Raw genomic sequence first — 20542 nt, 5'->3', positions numbered from 1 at the left:
CAGGTGTGAGGAGGCAACACAGGCTCTGTACTAGGCGTAGATCTGGAAAATGTTACAGAATCGCTGTGTAACCATAGATCAGGTATAGGCAACCTTAAAGAGGTAGAGCTCTACCTCTTTAAGGTTGCCTATACCTGATCTACGGTTACACAGCGATTCTGTAACATTTTCCAGATCTACGCCTAATACAGATTTCTAAGGCCTCAAGTGTACATGAGAATTACCCCCCTGGAGGGCTGGGGTTACCCCCACAGGGAAGTACAGTTCCATACATCCCTGTGCAGGCAGTGTCATTTCTCTTAATTAGGACACAGTGGTTGCATGAACAGTCACTGCTCTCAATCTGACCTCAGTTTGTATCCGTGCATCTATATGAATGTCATATTAGAAACTGTCTATGCAGCCACAGCATCCTAATCAACTGCTATGACACTGCATGCACATGAACACCTGTGCATCCCAGTGGGGGTAAACTTGGCCCTCCACAGGAGTATGCTTATATACACCCCATTTGAACGAGGCCTTAGAAATCTGTATTAAGCTCAGATCTGGAAATATGTAAGCCTAAACGTTAACATGTTCACTAGGGAATTGTGATTAGGCAGCAGAACTCTGCCTATATGTCAGCCACACGTCACCATTTGACACCTCAGCAATTGTTGAATGACTAAATAAAATTTCTAGGGTAAAAAAGGCACACAGAGGTTGAGACTTTATTGAATTACTAGCACATAGAAGAAAAAAAAAAAAAAGTGAGTAGTGATCTGCCTCCCCCCGAATAAAAAAAAAAAAAAAAAAAAAAAAGTGGTGGGTACAAGTAAAACCATAATCATTTCTTACCATGACATCCCCCGTTTCATGCTCTCGTAGTACAAAACTAAGGGTTTCAAGATTCGGCCCAGCAACCAGACGAAGGTAGAGGGGGTGCTCTCTGTCAGATAACCTGCACATGCAAACTGTGGAGGGAACAAAGAAAAAGATTAAATGTTAAAGCGGCAGTATGTACACGTTCCATTTGCTTATGAACATTTAACAAGACTTCCCCAGGTGTTTGTACGCTGTCAGGTTTCTTCTTGCCCCTCAAGTTGTTTTGCTTAACAATTTATTTAATGCACATACTTTCCAAGCAAGTAAACTTTCCTGTATTGAAACCATGAATTAGTCTACCTGGAAAACCTGAATGCAGTTTTTACAAGGTCAGTACAGCATACAGAATTGTAACAACAAATGACTAAATCGCAAAGGTCTGCATAAGGGCATAATGTAAGAACACACAACAGAATAAAAACACAATTAAAAACCATGGGGGGCGTGGCCTGGTACAGCATGGAGGAGGACATGAGGGACCTGAGCTCCGTCCCTTACTCCTCAATCCTGCTACTCAGCAACCTCCTGCAGCACCCCACATGCCAGTGACCTGGCTTATGGGCATAGATTCAACCTGAAATTAATTTCATTATGCCACACGAGCCTTACCACAACATGTCCTGGGAAGTTTGATTCCAGGGAAATATTGCCATACCAGCCTTTATCAATCAGGACCTTGATTCAGGTTTTGTTTATGTTACGGTTTTACTTGAGTGAGGTGCTTGATCCACCTCACAGACTAGTTCGGATTTTGTTATGGGTATATGCCTACACCAGTTGAGGGTCGGTGTTGGGCCGGGTGGGGGGGACTGTTATACTAGGACTACAATGCAACAAACACGAATGCTACCAGTTACAGAATGCAATGTTCAGTATAGTTCATGGCCTACTAGCTAGAGAGAGATTACTGACATGTGTAGGATGAGGATCCTCTTGTGCGATACCGTGGTACTACAGGATCAAACTCCTATATTATCTACACCAGGGATATTAGCGGACCTCCAGCTGTTGCAAAACTACAAGTCCCATCATGCCTCTGCGTGTCATGCTTGTGGCTGTCGGAGTCTTGCAATGTCTCATGGAACTTTTAGTTCTGCAACAGCTGGAGGTCCGCCAATTGCATATCCCTGATCTACACCATACTTTACCATGTCTTCTCTTAAGCTCCTAACGTGGAATGTTTGAGGTCCACGAGACAAAATCAAAATGTTCAGCTGTTCTATCGTATATTAAAAAGCAGGAGGCGGACATTTTGGTCGTTGAGACACACACGTAAGAGGGGTGTCCTTGCTCATAGCCAAGTCCCTGCATTTCGAGTTGTGTGATCTGAGCTCAGACCAGAAGGGTCGCTGTGTTTTCCTATGTGTTAAGATATATGGAACAGTTTTTGCTACTGGCTTATTATGTACCACCCCCATTTTGCATGACAGTCTTGACGGAGGGACTCAACTTCATGGCCCAGTATCTGACAGTCCCAGACATCTGGTTGGGAGACTTCAATTCTACCCTAAACCCCAGCCTTGACAGAGCACCACAGCCTCCCTTAATTTCTAGGCCATACATGCCCAATAGGTTTGCCAGACTAATCACAAACTTCAATCTGGCCGATTCATGGAGGACTAAACAACCGACCACCAGGGGATACTCCTGCTTCTCCTCTACCCACAACACAATGTCCCGTATAGAGTTTATCCTACCTTTCACAGATACTGGTACCTAGACTACCAGAAGCAGCATTTTGCTCCAGACTGTTGGACCATAGTCCATATTGGATCACATTGACTATCCCTTTAACTAAGCCGCCCAGGACATGGAGACAACACTTCTTGGCTCTCATTGTTCCCAGATGATGGCCAGATAGATGAATGGAAAAACAGGATTTTTATAACAGCTTACCTGTAAAATCCTTTTCTTTGAAGTACATCAGGGGACACAGAGCCATAGTACTTACTATGTGGGTTATAGGGCCACTGATAGGTGATGGACACTGGCATGCCCTAAGGCAAGAAGTGTACTCCCTATATAACCCCTCCCACTACTGGGAGTCCTCAGTTTTGTAGCCAAGAAATACAAGTGTATACCAAGAACGGGGGGGGGGGGGGATGGGGGGGTTTGACCTCTGTGTCCCCTGATGTACATCGAAGAAAAGGATTTTACAGATAAGCCGTTATAAAAATCCTGTTTTTTCTTACATCAGGGGACACAGAGCCAAAGTAATAACTATGTGGGATGCCCCATAGCAATGGCAACTGAAGGGAGGGAGACAACAAAATAAAGAGGAGGCCAGAGGACTCATACTGCAGCCTGCAGTACACTGCGACCAAAGGCAATATCCTCATGACCTTTAACATCGATTTTATAAAATCTGGTAAATGTATGAACTGAAGACCAAGTTGCAGCCTTACAGATCTGAGCCATAGAGGCCTGATGATGCACTGCCAAAGAGGCACTAATCGCCCTGTTGAGTGTGCTTTAACATGAAAGGGAAGAATTTTCTTCTTTAAGCCATAAGCCTGAATAATGACTTGATGAATCCATTTGGAAATAGTAGATTTTGATGCTGCCTTCCACTTTTTGGACCTTCTGGCAGCACAAACAAAACATGTGTTTTACGAAACTGAACGGTCGCCTTTAACCACTTTAAGACCGGACCATTTTGCTGGTCAAAGACCAGACCACTTTTTGCGATTCGGCACTGCGTCGCTTTAACTGACAATTGCGCGGTCGTGCGACGTGGTTCCCAAACAAAATTGACGTCCTTTTTTTCCCCACAAATAGAGCTCTCTTTTGGTGGTATTTGATCACCCCTGCGGTTTTTATTTTTTGCGCTATAAACAAAAATAGAGCGACAATTTTGAAAAAAAAACGCATTATTTTTTACTTTTTGTTATAATAAATATCCCCCAAAAATATATAAAAAAACATTTTTTCCCTCAGTTTAGGCCGATACGTATTCTTCTACATATTTTTGGTAAAAAAACAAAAAACAAAAAAAAAAAAAAAAATCGCAATAAGCGCTTGATTGGTTTGCGCAAAAGTTATAGCGTTTACAAAATAGGGATAGTTTTATAGCATTTTTATTAATTTTTTATTATTTTTTTTACTAGTAATGGCGGCGATCAGCGATTTTTATTGTGACTGCGACATTGTGGGGGACCGATCGGACATTTTTGACACATTTTTGGGACCATTGTCATTTATACAGTAATCACTGCTATATAAATGCAGCGATTCCTGTGTAAATGACACTGGCAGTGAAAGGGTTAACCAGTGGGTGGCAGTGTAGGGGTTAAGTGTTCCTAGGGGTGTGTTACTAACTGTGGGGGGGTTGGGCTTTCATTTAGTGAACACTGATCTCTGCTCCAATCACATGGAGCAGAGATCAGCGTCACTAGTTGCTAGGCAGAATGGAGAAATGCTGTTTACACGGCATTTCCTCCATTCAGCCGTCCCGTAAGACGATCGCGGGTATGCCCGCAGCGATCGAGTCCGCAAGTGCCGCGACCGGACTCACGGGGGTCCCGACCAGCGCGCGACATTGAAGATTGGACGTACATGTACGCCAATATGCCTGCCCGTGCCATTCTGTCGATGTACATCGTCGTGCGCTGGTCAGGAAGTGGTTAAATAGACTGATTGCTCCAACTACATCAAGGGAATGTAGGGCCTTCTTTTCCCTAGAGGCTCTGGGAAGAAAGAAGGAAGAATAATATCCTGGTTTAAATGAAAACCTGTCACCACCTTTGGTAGGAAATCAGGATCAGGACGTAAAACAACCTCATCCTTATGCATGATCAAATATGGCTCTTTACAAGAAAGAGCCGCTAGTTCTGATAAACTTCCAGCAGAAGAAATAGCAACCAGAAAGATTAACTTTCTAGTCAAAGGGAATGTCCACAAAGATTCAAATGGCTGATTCTGCAAAGCCGATAAGACCAAAATTGAAATCCCAAGGATTTTGAGGTGCCTTGATAGAGGGATTAATCCGTGTTACCCCCTGAAGAAAGCTACACACCAGAGACTGGGAAGCAAGAGGACGTTGAAAAAATACTGACAATGACGAAATCTGGCCCTTGATAGTACTCAAGGCCAGCTTAATTTCTAACCCCATTTGCAGGAAATCAAGGATCCTACCTTTGACATTTCCAGGGGTGCCAACCCCTGGATCCACACCAAGAAACATATGCCTTCCAGACTCTATAGTAAATGATTCTGGAAGTCGGTTTCCTGGCATTAATCAAGGTAAACACTACCAAAGGAGACAACCAACGATCCTTTAGAATGTGGATCTCAATAACCAAACAGTTAAATTTAGAGCCTGTAAGGTAGGATGAAATACAGGACCTTGTGCGAGAAGGTCTGGCCATAATGGCAGAGTCCAAGGGACTCATACCGCCATCTTTATGATCTCAGCAAACCAATATCTTCTGGGCCATGCTGGGGCCACCAGAATTACCTCCTTTCATTCCTGCAAAGAAGACGTGGAAGTAGCAGAACTGGAGGAAACGCATAGATCAGTGAAAACTGATCCCATGGGAAGACTAATGCGTCTGTTGCGCATGCTAGCGGATCCCTCATTCTCGACACAAAGTTGTTGACTTTGTTGTTGAATCTGGACACAAACAGGTCCACGTCCAGAATACCCCATTTTATAATCGCTAGGAAGATGTCGGGGTGAAGAGACCATTCCCTTGGAAATATTTGTTGGCGACTCAAGTAGTCCGCCTGTCAATTCTCTATTCCTGGAATGAATATTGCCGACAGGCAAGAAATGTTGTGCTCTGCCCAAGCTAGAACATGATTCACCTCTTTTTGGGCTGCACAACTTCCCATGCCCCCTGGTAATTGATGTAAGCCGTGGCATTGTTGGACTGAATCCTGACAGGACAATCCCTTAGTCTGACCACCCAAAGACTTTAGGGCCAGATATACTGCCCGAATCTCCAAAATGTTGATAGGCAAGGTCCTCTCTAACTTGGACTATCTCCCCTGTACAGAATCTTCTTCCAGGACTGCTCCCCAGCCTAGAAGGCTGGCATCTGTTGTCACCACTGTGCGGGAAGCTGGTAGAAACGATTTTCCCTTTTGGGCGTATTGGAAAATCCAAGGCCTGAACATTTCTATTCCAGGCTGACAGGATAGCGCTTTGAAGCAGTCTTGAGTGAAACTGCGCGCAAGGGATGGCCTTGAAGGAGGCCACCATTTTTCCCAACAATCTCATGCACAACCGAATGGAAGGATTTTTCCTTGCTTTGATAATTTGAATTAGTCCTATAATGGAACTGAGCCCTTAATTTGGCCAAAGGAGGTGCCAGAATTTTTGAGAACACCCATGGTGCTGTGGCTAGACCAAATGGCAGGGCCATAAGCTGAAAATGATTTCCTATTTAGAAGCGCAGAAACTTCTGGTGAGCGGGAAATATCGGCACGTGGCGATATGCATCTTTGAAATCGATAGAAGCTAAAAAATCCCCTCCTTGCAGGATGGAAACAACCGATCGGATTGACTACATGCGAAAGGATCAGATGATTAAGTGTCGTTTCAGATCTTTGAGCTCTAGAATGGGTCTTACCTCCGTTTATGGAACCATAAAAAGGTTTGAAAACCTGTGCCCTGTTCCACTAAAGAGAACCTCTGATATCACTGACTGGGATAATAGATGATCCAGAGCTAGAAAGAGAGACTCTCTCTGGATCCATGGGAACATTTGACCTTAGAAAATGGAGAGAGAAATTCTTGGAACTCTAGTATGTTCCTGCCAGATCTGAGAATTGCAGGATCCTTCCCCCCCACCCGAGCCTGGGTGCCCCTTCATAAGGAGGCTTTAGCATTCTGCTTTGTGGGCTTTCTGCCCCAATATCTCTTGTCCCTGGTGCTGCCCTTGGGGTCTTGAACCTGACCATTGAGGCCGTCAAGACTGCCTAGAGGCTGATGCCCCTGGCACAGATGAGGCAGCCTGTTTAAAAAGGAGAAATCTTTGAACCACTTTACTGGTAAAAGAGAGCTTTTCCCATTAGAGATCCTTTGGATGCATTTATCCAGATAGTCTCCAAATGGCCATTCACCATGAAAAGGGAAACTAGCTAAGAGCTTTTTACATGGTGTGTCAGCTGACCAATTTTTCAGCCATAAAACTCTACGAGAATGCACTAGTCCAACCATAAGCCGCGAGGCTTAAAAATGATAGAGTCTTTCATAGCAACTACTATGAAACATAGTGCACCTGATACACCAGCCCATTGTTGGGCCTGCTGATCAGGCAGAATTTTAAGTATCTCCACAAACTGTTCCTTAATGGACTGGGATACACCAATTGCAGCAAGAACTGGCTGCGCTACTGAACTTGCTAAAGACATATTGCTTTTAGAAAGAAGTTCCAACTTTTTATCTGTTGGATCCTTTAAAGCGGAGGTCCACCCTAAAGTGGACCTTCCGCTCATCGGAACCCTCCCCCCCTCCGGCGCCACAATTGGCACCTTTCAGGGGGGAGGGGGGTGCAGATACCTGTACAGTACAGGTATCTGCACCCACTTCCGGGATAGCTCTCTGCGGAAAGGGGCGTAGATTACGCCCCTTTCCGCAAGTGCCCCGCTGCCTGCTGGGAAACACACAGATCCCAGAGGCAGCGGGGACCGTCCTTATTGCGCAGCGCGACTCGTGCATGCACAGTAGGGAACCGGGAAATGAAGCCGAAAGGCTCCATTTCCTGATTCCCATACCCAAGATGGCGGCGGCAGCACCCGAGAGACTATCTAGAGATCGGCTTCGGGTGCCGACATCGCGGGCGCGCTGGACAGGTAAGTGTCACTATTTTAAAAGTCAGCAGCTGCAGTATTTGTAGCTGCTGGCTTTAAAAAAAAAAAAAAAAAAAAAAAAACACGGGGTCCCGGCGGACTCCCGCTTTAACATCAGCGCATTATTCACCGGACATATGAGATTCTTGTTCACGGAGGTGACTGCAGCATCAATTGCTGGAACCCCCCCATTTTTTTATAGAAATCCTCTTCCATAGGATAAAGTGTGGAGAAACTCTTAGGAGGAGAATATTGTTTATCCGGATGTTCCCATTCAGAATACATAAGCTTCTTTAGCCATGCATGAATAGAAAAAGCATCCCCAGATGGGGGAGGTTTTAATGGTCCCAAATTAGAGGTGGGCTCCTCAAGAGCAGGCAGCAAAAAGGTTGAACGAACCAATTTAGTAAGAGTGCACAAGCAACCTGTCTTGCGATGTTACTCCTATGTCCGAGGATAAATATCTTCAAATCTTTGGGAAGATCTACCTGATCCCCAGCCTCCTGAGGACTAGATGGGGATCTGCTACGTTTGATCCCACTATGGAGAGATATAGCATCAATATTTTCCAAATTACAAATGGTAGAAGAAAAAAAAAAAAAAAAACACCTTGTGTGTGATATATACAGGGACTGAAGCGTCTAGCGCAGCTGCAACAACAGTTTCCCCTGACGGCTCAATCTGACCAGCCGCATCACTCTCAGGGGAGGATGACATTCTTTTGGAAATGGATTTAGTTGGTTGTGAAATCACTGACCCTTTAGAACCCTTAGAGGAGTTCCTGGTCCCTTTACCACTCATAGCCTGAAGCACAAAGCAGAGGCACTACCAGCAAAAGAATGTACAATGCTAGGTTATAGTCCAGCGCTATTAGCTATTAATAGCTAGCCTGGTAAAGTATAATGTGTGAAAAGGAATGCCTGCGTCACCAAACCTGAACCCAGCCAACCTCCTAACGTGTCCCTCCACAGCCAGCAGCAGCTACACACACACAGCACTTTAACTTCTTCCTCCACGTGTGGCCTGCGTTTGACGCCATCCCAAACTAATTACAGCCCCCCTTCCACACTAATTACAGCCCCCTTCCTTTCAAAGGAAAGTGTCTTCCCACGCAGGTTCAGGCGCGAAATTGACATGATGGCGGTCGGGGGGGGGGGGGGGACTGAGGATGGGGTTAGGGGTGAGGCCCCCGCGCGGTCTGTCCCTTTTTTCCCTTTCCAAAAACTACTTTAGGCATACAAGTCCCCCAAACGGGGAAAAAAACAACATTGGGGGTGCAGGAGGGGAACCAGACCCCCCTTTCTTACTGGAGGATCTGCTTGTGGCCAGAGGAAAGGAGAAATGAAGGCTTCTGACACAGCGCTGTTTCCAGCATCAGGCGGTGCTTGCTCAATACAGCCCCCAGTGGTGACACAGCAAAAGCACATCTTTACTCGTGACCAACACCTTATACACTGGCGAAAAAAAACTGACTCCCAGTAGTGGGAGGGGTTATATAGGGAGTACACTTCTTGCCTTCGGGCGTGCCAGTGTCCATCACCTATTAGTGGTCCTATAACCCACATTGTAAGTACTATGGCTACGTGTCCCCGATGCAAGAAAAGAAAGATACTTTCAGGTAAACGCTCACTCTGCCTCATTTGTTAACATATGGGACTCATTCAAATTACATGCGAGGGCCACTCTGACATCCCAAATGAATCAACTAAAATCAGCCACAGCGGAGAAGACAGTACTGGAGGAACTCTCACTTGCGGAACGTCAATATGAGGGCGACTCCTCTCCTGACAAGGCCTCCCGCCTTAAACTACAATCCAGGGTAGTTAATCAGTTGCAATATGAGAGGTCTAGAACAAAACATTTTCTCTAGGCAGAAACTTTTTGAACATGGACAGAGTGGGAAAACTATTGGCGTACATGGCTCATAGTGAGGACAGGCCCCCAGTAGTGATTTCCCTACGAAACCCATCAGATGAGATGATAACCGACCCTGCAGCTATAACAGCAATGTCCCACAGTTTTTTTTTAGCTCCCTGTACACCACCACTACATCCAATGACTCAACACCCATTGATCGCTTCCTAGAAGAACTTACGATTCCATAGCTGACCACAGATCAGATGGAAACGCTAGTGGCGCCATTAACGACCAAGCAGATAGCCAAAGCAATCACTAGCTTTGCTAGATCCAAGTCATCAGGGTCTGATGGGCTACCCATAGAATTTTATTCTCAATATAGCGAGACTCTCATACCTCATCTGCTTGCCCTTTACATCCACCTATTGGAGACCTTTGGGATACTGTGCTATATCAACCTTATTAAAAAATGATACTCCCCTGTGTATTGCCCACTGAAATATTTCAAACCCATGGATGCAATTCTCAAACCCTTTGGGGGGAAGGACAGACATAAATTAGCATGGCGATTACTAAAAAACCCCACCGACCTGGCCGGTACGGCCCTATCAGGCTTCACTCTATACTACCTAGCGTCCTAACTGTTACATATAGATAAGACTGACAGAAAGGTTTACTTTGCTTCTATTCCCCACCTGGGTCCAATTGACAAACGACCCCACCTGCGCTATAGCAGCTGGAGCCGAAGGTACTACTAAACCAGAGGAACACAATTACCTATTAAGCCACTATAGGAAGACTGGCCTCCATCAAACTAGACATACCTACACATAAATTACTATTCTCCCATCTGATATAATAAGACACTACAGGACTTCTTGACTATACTGGAAACTTACTGCCGGCACATTAAAACTAGAATTTGGGGTGAAGACATCTGTGCCAGAATGGCAAACCTCTTTTCATTTCACACATAAGTCAACCATCTCCTGCTACTCACAAGAAAAGAACTACAAACTATTGTCCAGGTGGTACAGAGACCCTGCTACTTTACACAAAATTTTCCCCTCTACCCCAGCCACCTGCTGGCGCTGTGAAGCTTCAGTCGGAACTTATATGCATGTCTAGTGGGACTGTGAGAGGATCCGCCCCTTCTGGACGCAGGTTTTTGAATGTTATAATCTCTTAGCTGATATTCCGGTTCCTATCTCTCCGAAAATTGCATTACTCTCTATACTGCCCGGGTCTATTAAATCGCAGAGACAAAGATTGCTCCGTTTTTTTTAAGGTCCTCTGCTAGACAACTGATACCTGCTTATTGGAAGACGACGACCACTCCCCCATTGTCACGGTGGGTATCAATTATGAATGACACCATGAGAATGGAGGAGATATTGGCACTGGACAATGACACTTACGCCAAATTTATTTCTCAATGGTCGATCTGGCTCCGCTTCTCTTCCTCTGACACCTTAATGAACCAAATCTTGAATGCATAGGGACACTGTGGGCTCTTTCTTACCCTACCCCCCCTACCCATATCCCTTCCCCCTCCCCCCCTTCCCTCCCCTCTCCTCTCGCTATTCAGCTTTCCCCTCTACCGCCTTGCTCCTCTTTACTTTGCTCCTCTCTTCCCTTCCCTCTTCTCTCTCTCTCTTTCTATCTTTTTTATGTTATTGATTAACTATTGTCTCATGTAGTAACCCATGAGTATTTCTCACTACTGTGGCCTAGTGGATCGGTGAGCAGGCCGTCTTCCCTACTCTCCAAGCTTCCCATCAGGGACCGGCTGTGGCCGATAGTCATTAGCCGGCCCCCCGTAAATGTACTCCTGTTACTGTTCCTGCTTGCATTTGCCTCATGATGGTTACTGTTTTATTGTTTTCACTTGAAATGTTTCAATAAAATATTTTCAACACTAAAACTAGAATTTGCACTCTCGAATCACACGTTTTTCTGATTTCTACAGGTTCGACATGCAAATCGCTCCCAGTTTCCAGAATCATTACCTAACCCTACTTGTAATCCTATAATGGACATAGTCAAATGTGTAGATCTCCAGAAATTAAATATCAATAGTCTATAATATGCCTCATACTCCCTCATCCACTAAAATAGCTTACAATATAAAATCAAGATGTGAGGAAGACCTAGGAATGCTAGAAGACTAGGACTGGAGTTAGGCATTGGACGCATGCAAAGCTGTCTCACCCAATCTGACTGACCCAAATATACAGTGCCTTGCGAAAGTATTCTGCCCCCTTGAACTTTTCAAACTTTTGCCACATTTCAGGCTTCAAACATAAAGATATAAAATTTTAATTTTTTGTGAAGAATCACCAACAAGTGGGACACAATTGTGAAGTGGAACGAAATCTATTGGATAATTTTAAACTTTTTTAGCAAATAAAAAACTGAAAAGTGGTGCGTGCAAAATTCGGCCCCTTTACTTTCAGTGCAGCAAACTCACTCCAGAAGTTCAGCGAGGATCTCTGAATGATCCAATGTTGTCCTAAATGACTGATGGTGATAAATAGAATCCACCTGTGTGTAATCAAGTCTCTGTATAAATGCACCTGCTTTGTGATAGTCTCAGGGTTCTGTTGAAAGCGCAGAGAGCATCATGAAGACCAAGGAACAAACCAGGCAGGTCCGTAATACTGTTGTGGAGAAGTTTAAAGCTGGATTTGGATACAAAAAGATTTCCCAAGCGTTAAACATCCCAAGGAGCACTGTGCAAGCGATCATTTTGAAATGGGAGTATCAGACCACTGCAAATCTGCCAAGACCTGGCCGTCCCTCTAAACTTTCAGCTCAGACAAAGAAGACTGATCAGAGATGCAGCCAAGAGGCCCATGATCACTCTGGATGAACTGCAGAGAACTACAGCTGAGGTGGGAGGGTCTGTCCATAGGACAACAATCAGTCGTACACTGCACAAATCTGGCCTTTATGGAAGAGTGGCAAGAAGAAAGCCATTTCTCAAAGATATCCATAAAAAGTCTCGTCTACAGTTTGCCACAAGCCACCTGGGAGACACACCAAACATGTGGAAGAAGGTGCTCTGGTCAGATGAAACCAAAATCGAACTTTTTGCCCACAATGCAAAACGATATGTTTGGCATAAAAGCAACACAGCTCATCACCCTCAACACACCATCCCCACTGTCAAACATGGTGGTGGCAGCATCATGGTTTGGGCCTGCTTTTCTTCAGCAGGGACAGGGAAGATGGTTAAAATTGAGGGGGGAAGATGGATGCAGCCAAATACAGGACCACTCTGGATGAAAACCTGTTGGAGTCTGCAAAAGACCTGAAACTGGGACGGAGATTTATCTTCCAACAAGACAATGATCCCAAACATACAGCAAAATCTAAAAAGGAATGGTTCACAAATAAACGTATCCAGGTGTTAGAATGGCCAAGTCAAAGTCCAGACTGAATCCAATCGAGAAGCTGTGGAAAGAGCTGAAAACTGCTGTTCACAAACGCTCTCCATCCAACCTCACTGAGCTCGAGCTGTTTTGCAAGGAAGAATGGGCAAGAATTTCAGTCTCTCGATGTGCAAAACTGATAGAGACATATCCCAAGCGACTTGCAGCTGTAATCGCAGCAAAAGGTGGCTCCTACAAAGTATTAACGCAAGGGGGCCGAATAATTTTGCACGCTCCACTTTTCATTTTTTTATTAGTTAAAGTTTCAAAAATCCAATAGATTTTGTTCCACTTCACAATTGTGTCCCACTTGTTGGCGATTCTTCACAAAAAATTGAAATTTTATATCTTTATGTTTGAAGCCTGAAATGTGGCAAAAGGTTGAAAAGTTAAAGGGGGCCGAATACTTTCGCAAGGCATTGTACATCCTACACTGCGCACACCTATAATAGTGAAGTTCTCCCAGGGACAACCCTCCACATATCCATTATGTAGTCGAGAAACAGGCATATTCTACCACCTCCTGTGGACTTGCCCCTACATTCAGGGCTTCTGGAAATGAGTGGTATATTTTCTTCATGACAATATGGGATCTCCGCTGACCCTAGACAAACCATGCCTACTGCGTATTTTCCCCAGACACTGACAAACTTTTATGCAGGAGACTATTTTCTGCCCGGAAAACTTTTGCTAAACTCTGGATGAGACAGGTTCCCCCTAAATTATCTGACTGGAAAACTGACATTAATAGCACATTGCCCTATAACAAAAATAATCTACATTAATAGAGGGTGCTCTGCAAAATATAACAAAATCTGGGACTGTTGGCTTAATACAACTGACATGTGTGTAGCACTGCAGAGCACATCTCTTTTCACGTTCCACCGTACTGGACCTGTACCATATACCTCATTCTCTTCAAATCTGTATAAAGGCAGATGATATATTGATACCACAAAAGATCTACTGTATTGCTACCTTGTAACAGTCTTTATAATCAAGCGACTTCTGGCCATCACCTATGTAATATGTATAATTGTTCTGAACAAAAGACAATATTTGTGCATTGGAAAATTGTACAATTATTATTTGGGAAAAAAAAAAAAAAAAAAGTTGTTGTTACTAAAAAAACACCATGAGGAATATAGGAATATTATAGGCTCAGCTTAAGTATAACTATCTCAGTTGGAATTGATTACAATGAGCAGGATTGCTTACAACCCCCTTGTATCTTCTGAAGACCCAGGCAGTGGTCTCCCAATCAAAACTATCTCATTGCAGTCCTACTCTTCTTGGACTGCAGCAGGTGGTGGGTCTGACAGATATTCATTTTCAAGTGTGCAACAAATGTAAAATGAAAACTGAACTCCAGGATAAGAAGAAAATTAGAATTTTGAATGACAATTGCGCGGTCATGCTACACTGTACCCAAATGAAATTTTTATCATTATTTTTCCCCCACAAATAGAGCTTTCTTTTGGTGGTATTTTATTACCTCTATGGTTTTTATTTTTTGCTAAACAAATAAAAAAATACCAAAAATAAAAATAAAATAAATTTTGTGTTTCAGTTTCAAAACTTTGTAAATAAGTATGTTTTCTCTGGCACAGATGGGCACCGGTGGGGCGGCACACATCCCTGGTGCTCTAGGGTGGCATACCTTGTGCTGGGCATCCCTGGTGGCGTCCCTGGTGGTCCAGTATGGGCATCCTTGGGGTGGCTGCGCTGATAATCGATCAGCACAGACCCCCCCCCCCCCCCCCCGTCAGCTCTCCTCTACTCGCGTCTGACCGACACGAGTGAGGAAAAGCTGATCACCGGCTCTTCCTATTTACACTGATCAGCCGTGATTGGACACGGCTGATCACGTGGTAAAGAGTCTCCATCGGAGACTCTTTACCGAGATCGTACTTGCAGGGTGTCAGACGCGATGCGCGCCCCCGGAGGCGCTCAGCGGCTCAAAATCCTGATCACGTCATATGACGTCTGGTCAGGATTTTGAAACCACTATGCTGCCGTGTATCTGTTATAGGACGGGCGGGAAGTGGTTAAAAATCTCCATAGGTTGCCCGAAACAAACGATATTGGGCGGGAATTTTTGACACTATATCCTCAGTGTTCTCTGTTGGTATTCCGCGGTGTCCGTTGGTCTGCCTGTTGGGGGCCCTGGATGAGGAATCATTGACGCCCTCTGCCCATACAGCCATTATCAGGTTACTATATGTAGCTAGAAAATTGATAGCGAGATTGTGGATGACCCACAGGGTTCCCACCAGGCAGCAATGGATAGAACAGGTGAACCAAATGCTGATCAGAGAAAAGATAACATACCAACACAGAAACGCACTGCACAAATTTAATGCCATGTGGGGGGGTTGGCTTGAGGTCCCGGGACTAGCTCCCCACCAACTTATACAGGACAGACTTTTACAGGGTTGACTGAAGGTCCTAGGACCGGTATATGGAGGTACCTAAATGGTCATGTTTCCAGGATGGGTCTAATTCTATGTCTCTCCCTTATCCGGTAATTGTACGGGGTATAGGGAGACACCAGTGGGACTGTGTGATGGGCTGTGGGCCATAGTATATATTGAAGGTACCTATGTGGCTGTTTCCTGATACGGAGTGGTCTATGAGAGAACGTTACTTTTGTTTTTACTTTTGGTTCCTTCTTCTTCCCTCCTTTCTTCTTTATTTTTCGGTTTTATTGTTATTTTCCATGTCTTAACAGTCTTCAAACCGAACCTATTTGTATTTTTTTATATTTCCTGTATACTTTTGGATGTAAAAACCAATGCTACTGTAAGACTGTACTTTACTCCTATGTTTGGTTTGTACCATAAGTGTTTTACAATAAAAACTTATTTGATTTAAAAAAAAAAAAAAATCTCCATAGGTGGCGCTTTGACATTTTTTTTGCCGGTTACCAGTTTAGAGTTAGAGAGGAGATCTAGGGCAAGAATTATTGCTCTCGCACGTGGCTATACCTCCCGTATGGTTTTAACTGCGTTTACATATGTGAGCAGGGCTTACCTGTGTGTGTGCTTCTGAGTGAGAGCTACCGGGGACAGGGGCATTTTAAAAACAAACTTTTTATTTCACTTTTCTTTTTAACCATTTTCAGACCGGACCATTTTGCTGGCTTAAGACCAGACCACTTTTTGCGATTCGGCACAGCGTCGCTTTAACTGACAATTGCACGGTCATGCATCGTGGCTCCCAAACAAAATGGACGTCCTTTTTTCCCCACAAATAGAGCTTTCTTTTGGCGGTATTTGATCACCCCTGCAGTTTTTATTTTTTGAGCTACAAACAAAAATAGAGCAACAATTTTGAAAAAAAGCATTATTTTTTACTTTTTGCTATAATAAATATCCCCCAAAAATATATATAAAAAAAAAATTTCTCCTAGTTTTAGGCTGATACGTATTCTTCTACATCTTTGTAGAAAAAAAAAAAAAAAAAAAAAAAAAAAAAATCGCAATAAGCGCTTGATTGGTTTGCGCAAAATTTATAGCATTTACAAAATAGGGGATAGTTTTATGGCATTTTTATTATTTTTTTTTTTACTAGTAATGGCAGCGATTAGCAATTTTTATCATGACTGCGACATTATGGTGGACACATCGGACATTTTTGGGACCATTGTCATTTATACAGCAATCAGTGCTATACAAATGCACCGATTCCTGTGTAAATGACTGGCAGTGAAGGGGTTAACCAGGGGGTGGCAGTGTAGGGCTTAAGTGTGTCCTAGGGGCGTGTTACAAACTGTGGGGGGCTGGGCAGTGCGTTAGTGAACACTGATCTCTGCTCCAATCAAATGGAGCAGAGATCAGTGTCACTTGTTGCTAGGCAGAACGGGGAGATGCTGTTTACATCGGCATCTCCCCGTTTAGCCTCCCCGTGAGACGATCGCGGGTATCCCCACGGCGATAGAGTTCTGTGGGACCTGCGACCAGACTCACGGGTTCCCGACCGGCACGCGCGCAATGGCAGGGCAGCAAATACAAATGGATGTACCTGTACGCCAATTTGCCTGCCCGTGCCATTCTGCCGACGTACATCTTCGTGCGCCGGTCGGGAAGTGGTTAATTTTTACACTTTTTTTTTGATCACTTTTATTCCTATTACAGGGAATGTAAACATCCCTTGTAATAGGCATCTATCATGATAGGTCCTCTTTATGGAGAGATGCAGGGTCAATAAGACTCCACATCTCTCCTCCAGGCTGTAAAGCATAAGATCGGAAAAAAAAAAAAAAAATTATCCCATCTCATGCCGACAGTCACGATTGCGGCTTTGTTTACAATGCGAGGTCCGGATGTGACATCATAACGTTGTGACCAGGCCGCCGATGGTCAGAGATGACTGGTGACCATCTAGTCACCGGAAAGTTCTATGCTCGTCATCCAGCAGCGGGAGATTCTTTCTCCGGGCCCCGGGTGGCATGGGAGAGCACCGGATGGCAGCGGGGGGGGGGGGGGGGGGGGGGGGGGAACGTCCCCTCCCAGCGCCTACAAGAACGATCAAGCGGTAGAACTGCCGCTATGATGGTTCTTATCGTGTACAAAATTGCCGGCCGGAAAGATTGATATCTGAATGATGCCTGTAGCTATAGGCATCATTCAGATACCACCGCACAAACTAGAGGATGTCATTTTACTATAGTCGGGTAAGGAAGTGGTTAAAGACTGCAGAGTACAAAAAAAAAAAAAACACCCCCCCCAAAACCATAATGCTTTAAAATGGAACTAAAAGGTTTAACCACTTCCCTACTACATGTAAAAAACTTATTTTTTCGAGAAAATTACTCAGAACTCCCAATAAATAATGTGAAAGATGTTACATCAAGTAAAGAGATACCTCATGTGTTATGCTTTAAAAATTGCGCGTACTTAGAAATCTCCATAGGCGAAGCTGTAAAAATGTTTACAGGTTACCCCCTTTAGAGTTACAGAGGTGGTTTTGGGCTAGAATAATTGCTCTAACTGCAACGTTCGTGGTGAAACCTCACATGTGTGGTTTGAACGTCATTTACATATGCGGATGCGACCTACAAATGCGTTCGCATTGAATTTATTTTATTTTTTTTCACTCACATTCCCTTTAAAAAATAAAAAATAAAAAAATGTGATCACCTTTATTCCCATTACCTCGGAATAGGGCATGGCATGACAAAACCCCACATCCCTCCTCCAGGCTGGAAAGCCCAAGATAAAAGAAGTAAATAAAATAAATGGCATGGTTTACTTCCGCCGGGCCAGACGTGACGTCATGACGTTGCAGCTGGGCCTCTGAAAGTCAGACTGCCAGAGACCATCTGGTGAATAGATGAAATGGCGATCTACCTTTTGGGGTGACTGAGGACAGAGATTCTTCCACGTATACATTAGTGAGTACCCATTTACACTTTTAATGTTAATAAAAGTTTTAAACGGTATTTCACTATGAGGCTGTATTTTCTTTTTGGCCTATAATATACGTGGAAGAATCTCTGTCCTCAGTCACCCCAAAAGGTAGATCGCCATTTCATCTATTTTTGGGTCATCTCTCTGTCTACTCTGGTACCCATGAGAAGTTACAAGTTTTGCCAGCTGTTTTTTTGTGTGGATTTACATCAATAAACTCGTGCGACTCACTAGGTATATACCTAACTGGGTCCATTACATCTGGTAAGCCTCCTCTCAAGTGGTGGTGGATTTCTGCAAAGTATTCACTGAAGTCACTATAACTTCTCAAGATATTGCACTTTGTCACCATATTGTTTCACTTATGGACTCTTAACACGTTCACCTTGGTGGATATACGTATAGCAATATTTTTTTTTTGTATATTTGGATATAGTGTTGTCCAAAACATAGAATCATTAATAGTGTTAATTTATGCAGAGTTTTTTTCACTATTAAAGCGGGAGTCCGCCGGGACTCCGCGTTTTTTTTTTTTTTTTTTTTTTAAAAGTCAGCAGCTACAAATACTGCAGCTGCTGACTTTTAAAATAGTGACACTTACCTGTCCAGCGCGCCCGCGATGTCGGCACCCGAAGCCGATCTCTAGATCGACACTCGAGTGCTGCCGCCGCCATCTTGGGTATGGGAATCAGGAAATGGAGCCTTTCGGCTTCATTTCCCGGTTCCCTACTGCGCATGCGCGAGCCGTGCTGCGCAATGAGGACGGTCCCCGCTGCCTCTGGGATCTGTGTGTTTACCAGCAGGCAGCGGGGCACTTGCGGAAGGGGGCGGGCACTTGCGGAAAGGGGCGTAATGTACGCCCCTTTCCACAGAGAGCTAGCCCGGAAGTGGGTGCAGTTACCTGGATTATCCAGGTAACTGCTCCCCCCTGAAAGGTGCCAATTGTGGCGCCGGAGGGGGGGAGGGTTCCGATGAGCGGAAGGTCCATTTTAGGGTGGACCTCCGCTTTAAAGTTAATTATATTATTTACACTGGTAAAAGATTATATAGATATTGTCAATCTAAGCGCTGCACCTTTTTTATTATTTCACCTCTGTTTACAGTCAAGTTCACTTAACGTATTTCTGTTATATGCAAACATTAATTTTGAATATTAATACCTTGATCTTCTTTCTGACAGCGTTTATAAAGTGCAAACTTGGCAGGATTGTCAGCAACCATGAACTTTTTCAACAAGGCCTCAATGACTTCCCGAACAGTGTTGGTACTGCTGATATGTAGAATGTTTATACTGCCTTTGGGCAAGTAGAAGGCCGTATTATTTCCATTGCCGTTGGCATGGCTCTGTACATGTGTTCGTGCCCGTACAGTGATTGGTCGTCTTAATTCCATCTGTACTTTTATAAAACCTGTATATATGCCATTGGAATTCTGCAAATAAAAACAAAAAAAGCTATTAAACATCCAACAATGCTATCCTGCCAAGAAAAGCAATACTTTGACGGTGAATGTGTTGTAAGGCGCTTGGAACCAGGAATTCTACCAAGGAAAAACCAGCAAACAAAAACACCATTTGGTAGAGCCTTCCGATGCTACTTCCACTAGTCGGCGGGGACACCCCTTCGAAACGCATAAGCTTTCTTAGGATTCTACATCCCACAACTGTTACTGGCCAGCATCTCTTACTGGATGAAACAAATGGTGGATTTTACACAACTTGCTTGATTTTAATCACTCGTTTGAGTATGTTTTTAACTTCTTGCAATAAGTAATGCACTAGGCTGGGAGTATCCTCTGTTCTCTTTTAGACCCCTTTCACACTGGGGCATTTTTAAGGTGTTTTTCAGGCGCATTAGCGTAAAAAAAAAAAACAAAAACAAAAAAAAAACGCCTGTAAAGCGCTTGGAAGAAGCCTCACCTGCAGTCCCAATGTGAAAGCCCAAGTGCTTTAAGAGCCCTTTCACAATGTCAGCGCCCGAAAAATGCTCGTAAAGCGCCGCTAAAACTAGCAGCGCTTTACCAGTGTTTTTTGAGCGTTATTGGGGCGCTTTTAACCCCTGCAAGTGGCCAAATAAAGGGTTAAAAGCGCCCACAAAGCGCTGCTGCCAATAGCGTTTTTTTCAGGCGTTTTACAGGCGCTTCCCATTGATTTTTAGGAGCGTTGTATTTACCGCTCCA

The 20542-nt window shown here is 44.1% G+C and overlaps 1 protein-coding gene across 5 annotated transcripts in view; it reads right to left on the bottom strand.

Annotated features, from left to right (window-relative positions):
• Nucleotides 1–20542, bottom strand: part of RASSF3 (Ras association domain family member 3) — a 244190-nt gene that overhangs the window by 9970 nt on the left and 213678 nt on the right. For all 5 annotated transcript variants that reach the window (XM_077469751.1, XM_077469752.1, XM_077469753.1 and 2 more), the window contains 2 exons: nt 19525–19795; nt 841–956 (listed from right to left, as the gene is read on the bottom strand). In XM_077469751.1, the coding sequence (XP_077325877.1) occupies nt 841–956; nt 19525–19795 (387 nt within the window). The remainder of the gene's footprint in view (nt 1–840; nt 957–19524; nt 19796–20542) is intronic.

Source organism: Lithobates pipiens, unplaced genomic scaffold (assembly GCF_037356315.1).
Source record: "Lithobates pipiens isolate NorthernLeopardFrog02 unplaced genomic scaffold, aLitPip1_a1.2 Scaffold_8, whole genome shotgun sequence".
NCBI classification, from domain to species: Eukaryota; Metazoa; Chordata; class Amphibia; order Anura; family Ranidae; genus Lithobates; species Lithobates pipiens.
Note: the sequence above shows the minus strand (reverse complement) of the source record. Positions and strands in the feature narration are given on the sequence as shown.